Source organism: Procambarus clarkii, chromosome 68 (assembly GCF_040958095.1).
Source record: "Procambarus clarkii isolate CNS0578487 chromosome 68, FALCON_Pclarkii_2.0, whole genome shotgun sequence".
NCBI lineage: Eukaryota > Metazoa > Arthropoda > Malacostraca > Decapoda > Cambaridae > Procambarus > Procambarus clarkii.
The window spans coordinates 1,762,904-1,781,663 of NC_091217.1; the positions used below are offsets into that span (position 1 = coordinate 1,762,904).

An 18,760-nucleotide genomic window follows, 5' to 3' on the forward strand; every position below is an offset into this window, starting at 1 on the left:
GCCACGCAACAGATTTGCAACCCAAACTCCTCCATCTCGCAGCAAAATTGAACTCCCACGTCCGTGACCACAAGCTTTACGGGCGCCGTCTTGTATAAGTCAGAGAGCCATTAACTCTTAAAAACCCTGGGTGGGAAATAAACAAAATAATGTACAGGGATAAAAACAGTTTTACGCCCTTTTTAGAGTGAGTGTCGCTCTGAGGATTGAAGAGGCCATCACGTCTTTACAGCAGCTCGAAACCCAGTTGAAAAGTATCTTGTTGGAGGTTAAACCCCTGTGATGAATGACTACAGTGTCGCGGTGCTAGACTTGGGGGTGTTGCAGGTGGAGCGAGGGCTGGCAGGCTGGAAGGTTGGTAGACTGGCAGGCTGTCAGGTAGGCTGGCTGGCTGTCAGGCAGGCTGGAAGGTTGGTAGGCAGGCTGGCTGTCAGGCAGGCTGGCTGTCAGGCAGGCTGGCTGTCAGGCAGGTAGGCTGGCTGGCTGTCAGGCAGGCTGGCTGTCAGGCAGGCTGGAAGGTTGGTAGGCAGGCTGGCTGTCAGGCAGGCTGGCTGTCAGGCAGGCTGGCTGTCAGGCAGACTGGCTGTCAGGCAGGCTGGCTGTCAGGCAGGTAGGCTGGCTGGCTGTCAGGCAGACTGGCTGTCAGGCAGGCTGGAAGGTTGGTAGGCAGGCTGGCTGTCAGGCAGGCTGGCTGTCAGGCAGGCTGGTTGTCAGGCAGGCTGGCTGTCAGGCAGGTAGGCTGGCTGGCTGTCAGGCAGGCTGGCTGTCAGGCAGGCTGGCTGTCAGGCAGGCTGGCTGTCAGGCAGGCAGGCAGGCAGGTTGACTGGCAGGCAGGCTGGCAGGCAGGCAGGCTGGCAGGCAGGGCAGGCAGGCAGAATGGTAAGCAAGTGAGGGAATTACCCACACGTTACACGTACATTGAACTAGCCACGAAAACAGTGTAATTATCATTAAAAAGCGTATACCTACTCCAGATTCACCCACGTGTGAGCGTGGATCGTTGTCCTAAGGACCCGGGTTCCATTCTCGGCCGAGGCAGTAACAAACGGGCAGTTTCTTTCACCCGATGCATCTATTCACTTAGCAGTAAATAGGTACCTGGGAGTTAGACAGCTGCTGTAGGCTCTATCCTGGGGATGTGTGTATGAGAGGGAAAGATTTATATGTAGTAGATATGATAGAGGAAAATAGGTAGATAGTCGGATCATGAGACAAACGACAGTTAGAAAGTCGGGGTCCAAGAGCTAAGGGATCCTGCAGGCACAAAGAGTAAATTCAAATAGTAAATGCACACACACATATCCCCCACACCCCCCACACCCCACACCCCTACACCTCCACACACCTCCACACACCTCCACACTCCCCACACCTCCACACCCCCACACCTCCACACTCCCCCCCCCACACACCTCCACACCCCCCACACACCTCCACACACCTCCACACCCCCTACACCTCCACACACCTCCACACTTTCCACACCTCCACACACCTCCACACCCCCTACACCTCCACACACCTCCACATACCCACACCCCCACACCCCCACACGTCTACACCCCCACACTCCCCCATACCCCCCCCAACACCTCCACTCCCCCCACACCCCCCCCCCCCCTTAAACACCCCCACCCACACCCCCACCACACTGCACACTCACAGATTTGATAAAATAACAACGGTGACGAAACCATCAGTTCTCCCTAAATCAGTTATCACAATGTAATGGAATGTTATCAAATTCACGAATGTGAATTTAGTAACTGTGTCATATAAAGGTGTAAATATTTAATTACAAAATACCAAAGGTTTGTGTACCGTCGGTAGCGGGTGTAGGGTACTGTACCTCCGCCCACCACCCTGGTACATGCGGGGTGCTGGACACTATAACTAGGTCAGCCACAATGGAAACTGTGTGGTTTAACGAAAGTGTCCAGTTCCTGAGTCTTTAATATTATTTTTGTCTTCGACCGGATGCACTGGCTACAGGCGCGTTCATTCAGCCGTACACAGGAGCCATGCACACGTACATTCAGCCGTACACAGGAGCCATGCACACGTACATTCAGTTGTACATAGGAGCCATCCACACGTACATTCAGCCGTACACAGGAGCCATGCACACGTACATTCAGTCGTACACAGGAGCCATGCACACGTACACTCAGCCGTACACAGGAGCCATCCACACGTACACTCAGCCGTACACAGGAGTCATCCACACGTACACTCAGCCGTACACAGGAGTCATCCACACGTACACTCAGCCGTACACAGGAGTCATCCACACGTACACTCAGCCGTACACAGGAGCCATCCACACGTACACTCAGCCGTACACAGGAGCCATCCACACGTACACTCAGCCGTACACAGGAGCCATCCACACGTACACTCAGCCGTACACAGGAGTCATCCACACGTACACTCAGCCGTACACAGGAGCCATCCACACGTACACTCAGCCGTACACAGGAGCCATGCACACGTACATTCAGCCGTGCACAGGAGCCATGCACACGTACATTCAGTTGTACATAGGAGCCATCCACACGTACATTCAGCCGTACACAGGAGCCATGCACACGTACATTCAGTCGTACACAGGAGCCATGCACACGTACACTCAGCCGTACACAGGAGCCATCCACACGTACACTCAGCCGTACACAGGAGCCATCCTCACGTACACTCAGCCGTACACAGGAGCCATCCACACGTACACTCAGCCGTACACAGGAGCCATCCACACGTACACTCTGCCGTACACAGGAGCCATCCACACGTACACTCAGCCGTACACAGGAGTCATCCACACGTACACTCAGCCGTACACAGGAGCCATCCTCACGTACACTCAGCCGTACACAGGAGCCATCCACACGTACACTCAGCCGTACACAGGAGCCATCCACACGTACTCTCAGCCGTACACAGGAGCCATCCACACGTACTCTCAGCCGTACACAGGAGCCATGCACACGTACACTCAGCCGTACACAGGAGCCATCCACACGTACACTCAGCAGCACAGTAGACACCCCAGAGCATCATGGCGTGAGATGTCCCTCACGCTCGCTGGTTTATGGTAGGTACTGGGGTGGGGACCTGGGGGATGGGGAATAGGGGATAGGGGTGTGAAGCTGACAACAGTAGGCCAGGGGAAGGGACAAGAATGTCGCCCCCCCCCCCTCTCTCACCAAGCCTTGGCCCAATGAATCCAAAATATTTTTTTCTCCTATGCAAAATCTAGAACAAAAATTTAATCCAGCATTGGGCCGCTGCGCATGGGTGATGTAAACCTTCAGAGATGACAACAAAGAAATGGACAAAATACATAGGATACAGTACTCTTCTGTTTTCAGTAGACCTATGAACACATAGATCAATAATCCAAACGAATCATTTATGAATGTAACACGAACATTAAATCATATATCAAATGTTACCCTAACTCCATTGGACTCTGGAGTGACCAGACAATCCACCAAGCAACAGCCTGGTGGACCAAGCTCTCACAAGTCAAGCCTGGCCTCGGGCCGGGCTTGGGGAGTAGAACAACTCCCAGAACCCCATCAACCAGGTAACAGTATGCATATATATACTCTGCTGCCGACACAGATTCCTGGAATTCTATATGTATTATAAATAGCAAAAGAGAACTATCACAAGACCTAAACATCCGCTGGAGACGGAGCCTACAGACTGGCGTTATCCTCAACATACTTAAACAGCAGGTATTGCGCCACTCCATAAGGGAGGTAGTAAAGAAGATGCAACAAATTATAGAACAATAACTCTAACATCACACATCATAATAAATAAGAAAGATTAAAAGACATTTGGAATCATAGTGTTTACATAACCCTGGACAACACGGGTTCAGAACAGGAACTCCTGCCTCTCACAGTACCGAGATCACTATGACATGGCTTTAGATGCCAGTTGTATTATAAAATACAATAATTCAACACTTGAAATCAGGTGTTGTTTGCTCACTTAGTTCATTTAATTTTCCAACTACACTTATGCTAAAATAAACTTACTAAAATGTTTATGAATCGCAAGAAATTCATTGATTCTGTGAATTCTAAAAGCAAAGTCTCAAGCCTCGATTAACAAATCCACAAGGGCCGTGACGAGGATTCGAACCTGCGTCCGGGACCATCCCAGACACTGCCTTAATCGACTGAGCTACGACAGGGTAAAAGGGTTGAAACCGAAGTTCTACTGAACTTACTGGATCCCGTAGCCTCTCCGAGGCACAAACCAGGCTTTTACACAACCCCCCCCCCCCTGCACCCGAGCTATGTCAATAGGCCGTTCTCCCTCTTCGCCCTTACATCATCACACACAGATCACACTAACGTGATGCATCAAATGAACAAATCCACAAGGGCCGTGATTACTTCTACTGAGTAAGTTCAGTAGAACTTCGGTTTCAACCCTTTTTACCCTGTCGTAGCTCAGTCGATTAAGGCAGTGTCTGGGATGGTCCCGGACGCAGGTTCGAATCCTCGTCACGGCCCTTGTGGATTTGTTCATTTGATGCATCACGTTAGTGTGATCTCTGTGTGTGTCTCAAGCCTCGATGCATACTCTCTGTTCTATTGGTGTTTATTGTAAATATATCTTTCCACTATGTCAATTCCCTGAAGTATTTTATATGTATCGATCATGGCTCTCTCTACTCGAGCGACGTTAAGTCCTTGTACTCACTCAATCTATTTTTTTTATCATATTTATTCAATATATTTCTCTCTCTGACACGCACATCCCCAGGATATAGCCCGTAGCAGCTGTCTAGTTCCCAGCTATTTAGTAACTGCTTGGTGAACAGGTGCATCAGGTGAAATAAACTCTGCCCATTTCTTTCTGCAACTGTCTGGGAATCGGACCCAGGTCCGTGGATTGCGACTCTCGAACGCTCATTTTTCTATCTGTGTGTGAGAGGAATTGTTTTCGACTCTTCCCCTCGCCCCCCCCCCCCTCCAAGATCTATCCCAAATCTGGCACCACTGCTCCATCCCCGCCCCTGCCACATCTCTGGTTCCTCTAAGGTGTTTAGTTTCTACCTGTCCTTCAGAACTGACATCTCGTATTTTTCTTACCGTTATAATAGAATATTTCTGGATCTTTCCAGGTTTCTATTTATGCTACAAGATGAGTGGAATCCCCGCGGACGTTGAGTGATCAAAGGTTACGTGGTTTCTAAAGCCTCTTTGTGTATGCTGCGGATGATGGTACTGTGTCCGGGGCCGTCTGGTGCTCGTCTTGGTGGGGGTTCGTACCCCGAGAACAGCTCCCTCCTCTGTGGCTGTCTGTTCCCTCTCCGTCGACCTGTATTTCCTTCTTCTGATCTCGTATTTCTTGTTGTCGTGGCCATTATGTTTCCCCACTCTGGTCAACTGCGGAAACACCGGTAAAGGCGATCTCGTCGGTCTGTCTGTTTGTTCCGGCCCTCCTGGGGGGTTGCCCGTACACTCATCAATTGTACATCGTCCGCAGAGACTGACAGTTGAGGTTCTATTTCACCTTGAGAGACATTTATGTCCACTATGAACAGGTGTGGTCGCGGCTCCGGCCCCTGCTGGACACCACTTGTTACCGCCCTTGGAAAGTTGTGAATACAGACTAATATGTATATTCGCATTCTTGCAGTTCTGAAAAATGCCGTTGTTTCAAATGTGATTTATGTAGTGTTGTATCCTGTAATATCTGAATTGACCATTAACATATTCCCACACATCTTAGAGGATCAGTGTCCTCATCATCAGCGCTGCCGTCTCGAGTGAGCTGGGGGTCAGCCAGGAGAGTTTGATCTAGCCACATTCCGTAACGTAACTCTTTATCTGGTAGGTGATCACAGGGGTGTAGGTGTGAGTGTGTGTGTGTGTGGGGCGGCTGGTGTGTGTGTGTACTCAGCTAATTGTGCTTGGGGGGGTTGAGCTTTGGCTCTTTGGTCCCGCCTCTCAACTGTCAATCAACTGGTGTACAGATTCCTGAGTCTACTGGACTCTATCATATCTACATTTGAAACTGTGTATGGAGTCAGCCTCCACCACATCACTGCCTAATGCATTCCATTTGTTAACTACTCTGACACTGAAGAAATTCTTTCTAACGTCTCTGTGACTCATCTGGGGACTAAGTTTCCACCTGTGTCCCCTTGTTCGTGTCCCACCCGTGCTGAAGAGTTTGTCTTTGTCCACTCTGTCAATTCCCCTGAGGAGTTTGTGTGTGTGTGTGTGTGTACTCACCTAGTTGTACTCACCTAGTTGTGTTTGCGGGGGTTGAGCTCTGGCTCTTTGGTCCCGCCTCTCAACCGTCAATCAACAGGTGTACAGATTCCTGAGCCTATCGGGCTCTGTCATATCTACACTTGAAACTGTGTATGGAGTCAGCCTCCACCACATCACCCCCTAATGCATTCCATTTGTCAACCACTCTGACACTAAAAAAGTTCTTTCTAATATCTCTGTGGCTCATTTGGGCACTCAGTTTCCACCTGTGTCCCCTTGTGCGTGTTCCCCTTGTGTTAAATAGACTGTCTTTATCTACCCTATCAATCCCCTTCAGAATCTTGAATGTGGTGATCATGTCCCCCCTAACTCTTCTGTCTTCCAGCGAAGTGAGGTTTAATTCCCGTAGTCTCTCCTCGTAGCTCATACCTCTTAGCTCGGGTACTAGTCTGGTGGCAAACCTTTGAACCTTTTCCAGTTTAGTCTTATCCTTGACTAGATATGGACTCCATGCTGGGGCTGCATACTCCAGGATTGGCCTGACATATGTGGTATACAAAGTTCTGAATGATTCTTTACACAAGTTTCTGAATGCCGTTCGTATGTTGGCCAGCCTGGCATATGCCGCTGATGTTATCCGCTTGATATGTGCTGCAGGAGACAGGTCTGGCGTGATATCAACCCCCAAGTCTTTTTCCTTCTCTGACTCCTGAAGAATTTCCTCTCCCAGATGATACCTTGTATCTGGCCTCATGTATTGTATCACACACACACATACCTTGTATGTGTGTGTGTGTGTGTGTGTGTGTGTGTGTGTGTGTGTGTGGTGGGGTTCTCTCCCAGATCAACCCCAGCATCTACACTCCACTTCTCAACATTACCCTTATTGAAGGGTCAAAATGTTCCGGTAACGCTCCAGATTGACTCCATTATCTTCCCAATCGCCCATTATCTTGTCTCTCCACCCATTACCTTCCTCATCAACCCTATGTCTTGCCTTCCTTCTACTTTATTGCCTGCCTCCCTTAATCATACCTCTCTTCTTAATATCGTGCCTCTCTTTCTATTTTTGTTTCCTTTCGTCCCATTGTCCTGCTTCTCGTCCTATGACCTAGCCGCTTTTCCCATTATTCTGTTTCTTCAAATATTCTTCCTCTTCTACCATTAGTTAATTCATTTATTATGCACCCCATACGCATCTTGTGGGCGGTAGTGGAAAGGGTTACAGAGACACATAATGGCTTACCATTATAAACGAACTTTTTTCCTTTATTTTATTTCTCCTCCCATTATTCTTTTTCCTCAATCCGCCATTAAACTCCCCTCCTCTACCTGTCCCATCCATAACAGCCATCAACAACTCCCGTCCCATATTGTTCCAGTGTTTCGTGAAAAAAAATTGTGAAGATAAAACATTTTTTTATAGAAACAAATTTATTTAGCTCTACTTGCTATATGTGTATCGTCTTGATACGTGTCAGCAGACACCTGACAGACATATCAGCAGCTGCCTGCTTAACAAGGAAGATCACTGGACCTCTCCGGTGTCACCGGAGCCTTAACTGTGGCTCTCAGCCTAATGACCAGAGCGGAAAACTCGATCATATAGTTAAGAGACCAATGAACACGTCTTCTTCTCGACCATCCGTTCCCTATCCTCATCCCCTCCCACATAACACCCATCACCCTCTCTCCCTTCCCCACCCCTCGGGGTTTCCCTTCCATATTTCCCAAAAAGAGTTAGTGATAAGCCACCTCTCGCATTTTTGTCTGTGCTTGCCCAAAATGTGAAAGCATGTTCAGAAACCCTGAATGTGGGGCGCATGAAAGAGAAAACCATTCAACTTCGTCATTGGAATAAGGCGAGTGTATGTGCAGGTGTGTGCGGAAGACTGGAGTTCTACCGACCGTGCCATGAATACCCACAATAAGAAAGCCAGAGACACACCACTGGTATCCAACTGAGACTTTAGGCCTCTCCTGGTGTGCCACTTGAGTCTGGTGGTATTAATTTGATCTACTTGTTAATCACATCAATTGTAAATCAAAATCAATGAGGAAATAACATGTATTCACTTGCACCATCGGAGCCTCGAACCCACGACCACCGAAGCGGAGGACTAGAGTTCTAATCGTCATCAGAGAGTGTTTGGGTATCTGAAACACACGATATGATCCTAATTTATTAGGTAAACTGTATTATGCATGAAAGCACAGAATGGATAAAATGGGGTAATTAGGGAGTGGACGCAAGCAAGGTAATTAAAGCATTGCTCTGTGATCTATGTCTGGATCACTCACGGGAATCAACACAATACATCAACACACAACAAAGCACAGTGAGCACACAGCGGGACAATAATAGCACAATAAGAGCGTATGATAATGAGCGTTAAGTGCGCCAGGGACACGAGCAGGCGCTGGGGGAGTCACCCCTTCGACTCACGCCGCTCAGAAAACGGAATCAGCGTTAACAGTTCAGCGTTAACAACCCACCACAATACACAGTACCCTATAAATCGTAACGAGGAGGAAAGTTGAATTGCATCCAATCACGTTAATGATTACACTTCTGAGAGATAGGTAAAGGGCGCACGCGCACAAACGCACGCACATACACACACGCACACGGGTTCAGGGAGGGTAAATCTTGCCTTACAGGCTTAATAGAATTCTACGATCAGGTGACAGATTAAGCAAGAAAGAGAAGGATGGGCGGACTGCATTTTTTTGGACTGTCGGAAAGCCTTTCACACAGTACCCCATAAAAGGCTGATGCATAAGCTAGAGAGACAGCCAGGAGTAACTGGTAGGGTGCTCCAGTGGATAAGGGAGTATCTAAGCAATAGGAAGCAGAGAGTTACAGTGAGGGGTGAGACCTCAGATTGACGTGAAGTCTCCAGTGGAGTCCCACAGGGCTCTGTACTCGGACCTATCCTGTTTCTGATATACGTAAACGATCTCCCAGAGGGTACAGTCTCATTCCTCTCAGTGTTTGCTGACGACGCCAAAATTATGAGAAGGATTAAGACAGAGGAGGACAGCTTAAGGCTTCAAGAAGACCTGGACAAGCTGCAGGAATGGTCGAACAAATAGTTGTTAGAGTTTAACCCAAGCAAATGTAATGTAATGAAGATAGGTGTAGGGAGCAGGAGACCAGATACAAGGTATCATTTGGAAGATGAAATAATTCAAGAGTCAGAGAGAGAGAGAAAGACCTGGGGGTTGATATCACGCCAGACCTGTCCCCTGAAGCCCATATCAAGAGGATAACATCAGCGGCATATGCCAGGTTGGCTAACATCAGAACGGTCTTTAGAAACTTGTGTAAGGAATCTTTCAGAACTTTGTATACCACATGTCAGGCCAATCCTGGAGTATGCGGCCCCAACATGGAGTCCATATCTAGTCAAGCATAAGACTAAGCTGGAAAAGGTTCAAAGGTTTGCCACCAGACTAGTGCCCGAACTGAGGGGGTATGAGCTACGAGGAGAGACTACGGGAATTAAATCTCACGTCACTGGGAGACAGAAGAGTTAGAGGGGACATGATCACCACATACAAGATTCTCAGAGGAATTGATAGGGTAGATAAAGATAGGCTATTTAAGACAAGGGGCACACACACTAGGGAACACAGGTGGAAACTGAGTGCCCAAATGAGCCACAGAGACGTTAGAATTTTTTTTTCAGTGTCAGAGTAGTAGACAAATGGAATGCATTAGGAAGTGATGTGGTGGAGGCCGACTCCATACACAGTTTCAAGTGTAGATATGATAGAGCCCAATAGGCTCAGGAACGTGTGCACCTGTTGATTGACAGTTGAGAGGCGGGACCAAAGAGCCAGCGCTCAACCCCCGCAAGTACAACTAGATAAGTACACACACATACACACACACACACACACACACTGGGGTTGTCAACACACACACACACACACACACACACACACACACACACACACACACACACACACACACACACACACACACACACACACACACACACACACACACACACTGGGGTTGTCAACACACACACACACACAGGGGGTCGTACAATGACCCCCTGCAGGGTAGTAATGGGCAGGTCCTATCTGTAATGACTTACTTATACTTTTGAGGATGATTATATTGGCTCCCATCCTTCAATATACTGGTGAACAGTTCTCCAAGTTTGGCTCCGTCATATATATACATTTGAAGCTGTGTTGAGTCTACCTCCATTACTTCCCTGGCACAAACAACAATTATTTTTAATGTCCATTTCTCATTCGGGTTCCTAGTTTCCACGTGTGTCCGTTCGTTCGTATACCACCCGTGCAAATTGTTTGTCTCATTTGCTGTATTCCCTGGTGACTCGGACCATACTGTTCAAGGACTACCTTGATGGCATACCTTTGAACTTTCTCCAACACCCTTATATGTTAAACGAGAAAATTATTCTACGCTGGTGCCGCAAATTCCAGAATTGGTCTGACATACGTTGTATACGAGGTCTTCAGCGACCCCTTGTTCAGATTCCTAAATGGAGTTGTTATGTTGGCAAGCCTTGTATATGGAGCTGATGATATTTGTTTGATGTTGGTTTCTGGCGACTGGTTCTCTGTTAGAACCTGTCCAATTCAAACATAGTTTCCTCTCCACTATATTATGATCAGTTTCATGTTGCCTACACCAAGCGGTATTACTTTACACTTGCTTGGCTTGAACTCTAGAAGCACAGTGTACGAGTTAAAACGATGCTGGAGAGTAGCGCGGGTCTACGCGGGCACCGTCCGGTACCCCATCTAGTTAATGTATAAAAAAAACTTTTGCCTCAAGGCCAAAGAGAGACAGGTACAGGTATCATGGGCTCACTCAGTGTACGCTACAGCGCTGTGGGTCTCAACCAGCCCGTCCTCCTAAAGTTTCTCAACGTCAGGAAACTGTCGTACTACAGGGCCCTTATCCTACCCTACCAGAGGACCCAAAACAGAAAACGGGACAGTATGTCAATTTCGCGAGCCGCTGCCATTTGCTAGTAACGACGATTTTTGGCCTTAGTTATACTGTAAGTCAAAATGCGACGCTCTATTAGGAGGACGGAATATCTCAACACCTTGAGTTTCTGGAGGGTGAAGTTCTTTGTCATGATCTCAAGCGATAAGCCACGAAGCTTATCACTTCCACGTGTTCTCTTCTGACACACTTCCACATGTTGATGAGGACGGGCTGCTGTGTTGATGAGGACGGACTGCTGTGTTGATGAGGACGGGCTGCTGTGTTGATGAGGACGGGCTGTTGTGTTGATGAGGACGGACTGCTGTGTTGATGAGGACGGGCTGCTGTGTTGATGAGGACGGACTGCTGTGTTGATGAGGACGGGCTGCTGTGTTGATGAGGACGGGCTGCTGTGTTGATGAGGACGGGCTGCTGTGTTGATGAGGACGGACTGCTGTGTTGATGAGGACGGACTGCTGTGTTGATGAGGACGGGCTGCTGTGTTGATGAGGACGGGTTGCTGTGTTGATGAGGACGGGCTGCTGTGTTGATGAGGACGGGTTGCTGTGTTGATGAGGACGGGCTGCTTTGTTGATGAGGACGGGCTGCTGTGTTGATGAGGACGGACTGCTGTGTTGATGAGGACGGGCTGCTGTGTTGATGAGGACGGGCTGCTGTGTTGATGAGGACGGGCTGCTGTGTTGATGAGGACGGACTGCTGTGTTGATGAGGACGGGCTGCTGTGTTGATGAGGACGGGTTGCTGTGTTGATGAGGACGGGCTGCTTTGTTGATGAGGACGGGCTGCTGTGTTGATGAGGACGGGTTGCTGTGTTGATGAGGACGGGCTGGCTTTGTTGATGAGGACGGACTGCTGTGTTGATGAGGACGGGCTGCTGTGTTGATGAGGACGGGCTGCTGTGTTGATGAGGACGGGTTGCTGTGTTGATGAGGACGGGCTGGCTTTGTTGATGAGGACGGGATGCTGTGTTGATGAGGATGGGCTAGAAAGAATGAGAGAGAGAGACAGACAGACAGACAGACAGACAGACAGACAGAAAGACAGACAGACAGACAGACAGACAGACAGACAGACAGACAGACAGACAGACAGACAGACAGAGTGGGTCTGCAGGTGTCGAACTTTTCTTCAGCATTGCTTCACTCTCTTCCTATGTTCGAATCACACCAATATAGGCGCTTCACCTACATACTGCAAATACAAATAATTTCGAACAGAACCTTAACATCTAACAATAACCTGACTTCGGCCAAACTATACAGGTTAATTATAATACACAATAATAACACTGTATATGAAAAATGCCGATTTTGAATACACGGAACTTTGAAAATGATGACTGCCTGTGTGGGGTTGGCCGCCGCTTGGACGAGCCCAACCTCGGGACCGGTCGCTCGAGCGGCTTCAAGGTCTCAGGGTTTTCAGTTATTCGTTTAAAATGTTACTCCATACTTGTCTTTTCATTTTTCTCCTGAATGTTGTTTATCCCTGTGTGTGTGTGTGTGTGTGTGTGTGTGTGTGTGTGTGTGTGTGTGTGTGTGTGTGTGTGTGTGTGTGTTTTGTATCCTGCTTTTGTTACTTTGTATGAGTGTTTTTTTAACTGATTTGTACTTATTTGTACTTCTTTATTGTCTGTATATTTTCTTTTTCGTTTTCAACTTCTCCCTCCTCTTTTTTCTTACTATTCTTCCTTCTTCTTCTTCTTCTTCTTCTTCTTCTTCTTCTTCTTCTTCTTCTTCTTCTTCTTCTTCTTCTTCTTCTTATAATAATAATAATAATAAAAGTAATAATAGTTCTTCTTCTTATTATTATTAATTATTATTATTATTAACATACAGAAATCATATAAACGTGATATATATCAGTGAGAAATTCCACTGGGGCAGTGAGGTGGATGCGAACCTGCGACCTTGGCATTGTCAAGCCGCATACTCTACCACTAGACCACCACTGACTTAAAGGTCTTGTCTTGGCAATGCCAAATTCTGAGGTTCGAGCCCATCTCATTACCCTAGTGGATTTTCTCAATATTATTATTATTCGAAGTTTACATGATTTTTTAATTTAAATGAAAATTTTTATAATTCTTTTTCTTAATTTAATAATATTTATTTGATTCTCTCTCTCTCTCTCTCTCTCTCTCTCTCTCTCTCTCTCTCTCTCTCTCTCTCTCTCTCTCTCTCTCTCTCTCTCTATCTCTCTCTCTCTCTTTCTCTTTCTCTTTCTCTTTCTCTCTCTCCCCTGGCAGCATCTGGTAGAGTGATATGCCAGAAGTGACGCTTGAGGGCCACAGGAGGGCTGTGATGGCGGATCACTTGTTTGGGTTGAGTTTACGGGCCACAGAAAGACAGTAGAAACACGGAGGCTGTTGACAGACAGACAGACAGACAGACGGGGGATTAGTTGGTGACTTGTGAGAGAAGGAAAGACCCATAACAACGCCATTGACAACAAAGACATAATCTTAACTACCACAAAAACAACAACAACAATTCGTAAGTTTACATGGTAGGACCAACAACAGCACCATCAGTTACAGCAACAGTAGCAGTAGTAACAGCAACACTGCAACTCAAGCAGCAGCTGGCACCAGTAAGATAAGCAACGAAACAGCAACGGTCCTGATTCTAATAACGTCAGTGTTAATATCACCACCCTGAGTCCCAGGCACTCATGAGTCTGAGGCACTCATGAGTCTGAGGCACTCATGAGTCCCAGGCACTCATGAGTACCAGGCACTCATGAGTCTGAGGCACTCATGAGTACCAGGCACTCATGAGTCTGAGGCACTCATGAGTCCCAGGCACTCATGAGTCTGAGGCACTCATGAGTCTGAGGCACTCATGAGTCTGAGGCACTCATGAGTCTGAGGCACTCATGAGTCCCAGGCACTCATGAGTACCAGGCACTCATGAGTCCCAGGCACTCATGAGTCCCAGGCACTCATGAGTCCCAGACACTCATGAGTCTCAGACCACCTTTCACTAGGATGATGAGTGCCACACACAAGGGCCAGTAATACTAGCACGAATCTTCCCTGTATTTCTTACGTTCATCGTTGCGTGAGAAAGAATTTGAACAATTAACTCGCCAAAGTTCATGTGAAACGGCAAAAGAAACTTTGGAGAGTTAATTTTTCAACTTGTTTAATAAAGAAGAATGTAAGAAATATTGATAACATCCTTGCTAAGAAAAAATCATTGATCTAACCCTTTCAGTAATTTTCTACAATATATATGTTTGCGACTATGTGTATGGTATATGCTTGTGAATATGTATACGTATATGTATATATAATATATATGTACATGTTTGCAGTTAACCTACATAAAGAAATACACAGTTAAGAGGTGCAGAATTAACAAAAAAGGCTTAACTTCCTAACTCACTTTCCCAAAATTCCAAATTAGGTAATCACGAGCCGGTAACATTATCTCGTATCAACACATATCGGTGTTTATGGGTAAGAAAACAGTCGTAATGTACAATTAATTCCGGGTTTTATTACAGTGTGTGCGTGGCGGAGCCCGGGGCAGGTCAGGCCGTCCGAGTCATTTCAATGCGGTAAAATATTACACATTGTATGTTAAAAGCTGCTGGAAGATTTACGGTGGTGCTTGACAGGCTATCAAAGCTTAGTACGCTATGTCAAGCGTGGACACCTGTGTGATGGAGTTCATCATTCATTACCCCCCCCCCCCTTTCACACCCCCACCCTTAATCTCCCCCTCTTCCCTTTCCCCCCCACACCCCCACACACACTATCTCCCCCTCTTCCCTCCCCCCCACACCCCCACACACTGTCTCCCCCTCTTCCCTTCCCCCCCCACACCCCCACACACTATCTCCCCCCTCCTCCCTTCCACCCCCCCCCCCCTGTGTAGAATGTCATGTGTGGCAGAAATAACTTTAACGTTAATATTTGCCTAAGAATAATAACAATAATAGTAATATTAATTATAATATTAATAATAATATATAATAATCCAAATAATTCAAACAATTATTGCAGTCAAATTAATAGGTCTTAAAAGAAGAATGCATAAATAGGCATGATCATTTTTCTTACAAAAGTTCGAGAACATGCAGGTTGGAAAATGTAAGGCTTTAAAACTCCAAGAGTTTATAAAACTTAGAGAGAAAAGGCGATTGAATTCCAGAGTCAATAAACTCTGAAGAAAGCAGCATCATTTTTGGCCAGAAGTTGGTCTGAGCGCCAAGATATCCCTTATATCATAGAAAATCCTCCGTTGGACTCGATCTCTAGAACTCAAGATGGATCGAAACTTAGTCTTCTCCAATCACTTAAAATGTGGTGCATTCAGGGTCTTTCCCACGAGCGTTTGGGTCCACTGACATTGAGTTGTGGAGAGAGAGAGAGAGAGAGAGAGAGAGAGAGAGAGAGAGAGAGAGAGAGAGAGAGAGAGAGAGAGAGAGAGAGAGAGAGAGAGAGAGAGAGAGAGAGATTGTGTATTTGGCTTCTCAGACTTATTGAGGTCCCTCTAGGGCCAACGACTGATCTTCCTGAGGACGCAACCCACAACAGCTGACCGACTCCGAAGGGCCCAGTGACTGACAGGTGGACAGAGACGTTAAGTGTTAGGAAAGTAGGAGATGCATGTATCATTCAAGTGGAAAAGTGTTCATATGTATATTAGCGAGTGAGAGACAGTACCGGATATCCACACTCGCTAATTACACAGACACGAAGGCCTCCAAACACACAACACAATAATGAAATAAATTAGGCAGTCAGATTGTCATATTAGAACAACTGTTATCCTTCCCACTCTGCCAAACATTCCCCACTACCACACCCACAAAGAAATCCGACTCATCCATATCCAACAATCCGCCTGCGATTGAAAAAGTAATTTCTCCTCCAATTCTCGAGATGATCGTAATGGGCTGCCACACTGAAAAACCAATTAGGAGCAGCTCCTCCACAAGTTCTCGCGTCATCAACTTGTAATTGAGTGTAAACACTGGCATGAGCCGGAGATGGCAACACCCTGAGTGTTGCCGCGCCTTGGGATCGCTCATGCCAGGCCAGCCTATGAAGGTCTTAAGAGGGTTCTTAATTGTTTACAAATTCTGGTCTTTTGTGGGATAGAAGCACCAGGTCGGTCGAGAACTGCTGCCCCTCCGGTATGTTCTTGTAAAAAATTATACAATTTGGAACAAAAAGTTCCAAGTAGCACAGGCTATGGTGAGCCCGCAGTGGACTTTTTATTTAACCTTTCGGTACACCATTGAGGGACCCTCAGTATGTCCACACCTTCTAGGGGTCCAGTAGAAGAGGCACCAACAACATAACAGTTCATACTATGAACTATGTCTTAACTTATATATTTTGAGACTAACGGCATGATATAATCAAGTCAGCCCAGTTATTTTGTGGAGGGCTATTGGAGTACTGGACACCCCCCCCCCCTGTCCTCCCCTGGCCCCTGGATAGGAGTACTACTCCCCCCGTCCCTCCCCTGGCCCCTGGCAAGGGGAGCAATGCATCCCTCACCTCACTACCTTGCAGAGTACGACACCTCCTCCTCCACTGATCTTTAACTTGTCTGAACGTTTCAAGGATTCCATTTACATGTAAATTAGCCCTGCAGTTCATATGGTACTGTATATGATGGTACTCATTGGTACTCCAGGGTCAGGCACCTGTGGTACAGCAGGGGTCAGGCACCTGTGGTACAGCAGGGGTCAGGCACCTGTGGTACAGCAGGGGTCAGGCACCTGTGGTACAGCAGGGGTCAGGCACCTGTGGTACAGCAGGGGTCAGGCACCTGCGGTAGAGTAGGGGTCAGGCACCTGCGGTACAGTAGGGGTCAGGCACCTATGGTACAGCAGGGGTCAGGCACCTATGGTACAGCAGGGGTCAGGCACCTGCGGTACAGTAGGGGTCAGGCACCTGCGGTACAGTAGGGGTCAGGCACCTATGGTACAGCAGGGGTCAGGCACCTGCGGTACAGCAGGGGTCAGGCACCTGCGGTACAGCAGGAGTCAGGCACCTGCGGTACAGCAGGGGTCAGGCACCTGCGGTACAGTAGGGGTCAGGCACCTGCGGTACAGTAGGGGTCAGGCACCTGCGGTACAGTAGGGGTCAGGCACCTGCGGTACAGTAGGGGTCAGGCACCTGCGGTACAGTAGGGGTCAGGCACCTGCGGTACAGTAGGGGTCAGGCACCTGCGGTACAGTAGGGGTCAGGCACCTGCGGTACAGCAGGGTCAGGTACCACACACACAACACACATTTCACAGGTGGAGAGGGGTATCAGGGAAAGCGGCCGCCAGAGTAGTTAGAACTGCCAGGGGCCACCAGGGGCCACCAGACCCACCAGGCCCACCAGAGCCACCAGGCCCACCAGACCCACCAGGCCCACCAGACCCACCAGGCCCACCAGACCCACCAGACCCACCAGGCCCACCAGACCCACCAGGCCCACCAGGCCCACCAGACCCACCAGACCCACCAGACCCACCAGAGCCACCAGGCCCACCAGGGCCACCAGACCCACCAGACCCACCAGGCCCACCAGGGGCCACTCCCCGCCCCCCACCATTCTCCCCGGTTATTTACCACGCATGAATTTTCACCGTTGTGTGGGATAATGCAACCAAGAGCCGCAGAACACACTCTCAACAGCACATATTTCTCCCCGGCCAGCAAACAAAGGTACACTAAAATGGAGCAAACTGCTCTCAACCCCGATTTCAACGTTACGGAAATCCTGAAGAATTGAGGCGGTCAACAGCGTGGAAGTTTCAGTAGCTCAGAGCACAAATGAACCACGAAACTTAACAATCAAATTTGCAAATGATATTTTACCCAGAGAACATCAAGCTTCTCCAAACCCAACCCCGCAAGCTTTATTTTTTTTTAGTTCAGGGGTTTGGACTCGCTAGGCTGTTACTCGCAGCATGGTATTGTTCGTTTCTCTCTAAAAGTGGAATTTTTTTTCCTGTGCCATTTAGAAGGATAATACCCTGGAGAGATGTAAAGGTTACGTCGTGGCAGTTTTTGGGTAAGGTTGTGAGCACAACGTCAGCGGTGGAGCGACGCGCACCTCACCTTCACAAAGGGTAATTTTGAGAGACGTAGCTCTAAGAGGTATTACGGGCTCACCATAGCCTGTGCTACATGGACACTTCGTTCTGAGTAGCTAAATCTGAAACAACAACATTTAGAGGTAAAAGGTCATTCATTCAGTGACTGGCGTGAGTTCCGTCTGGTCAGTGTGACTCACGCTCTCACACTCACCCATCCTGGGCGGCGTGACTCACGCTCTCACACTCACCCATCCTGAATTCGTAAAGTCAATATTGACTTATTAACTACGTGCATAGGTGATATACTAAACATAATAGATACCCTTAAAAAGCTTCATAGAAAACACCGACCTTACCTAACCTTGTTAGTATGTTAAGATAAGCATCTTATTGCTTCGTAATTACAATTATTACTTAACCTATACCTATAATAGGTTAAGTAACAATTGTAATTACGA

General features: G+C 47.7%; 1 protein-coding gene across 1 annotated transcript; it reads left to right on the top strand.

Moving 5' to 3' along the window:
* Positions 1–2,021: 2,021 nt before the first annotated feature.
* Positions 2,022–3,095, top strand: LOC138355602 (uncharacterized). The gene has a single exon (XM_069310914.1). It carries the CDS (start codon positions 2,022–2,024, stop codon positions 3,093–3,095), a length of 1,074 nt encoding a protein of 357 aa, XP_069167015.1.
* Positions 3,096–18,760: the final 15,665 nt, after the last annotated feature.

What these genes read in the sequence shown, in the direction of transcription:
- LOC138355602 (XM_069310914.1), top strand. Translation starts at nt 2,022, where the DNA reads ATGCACACGTACATTCAGCCGTACACAGGAGCCATGCACACGTACATT.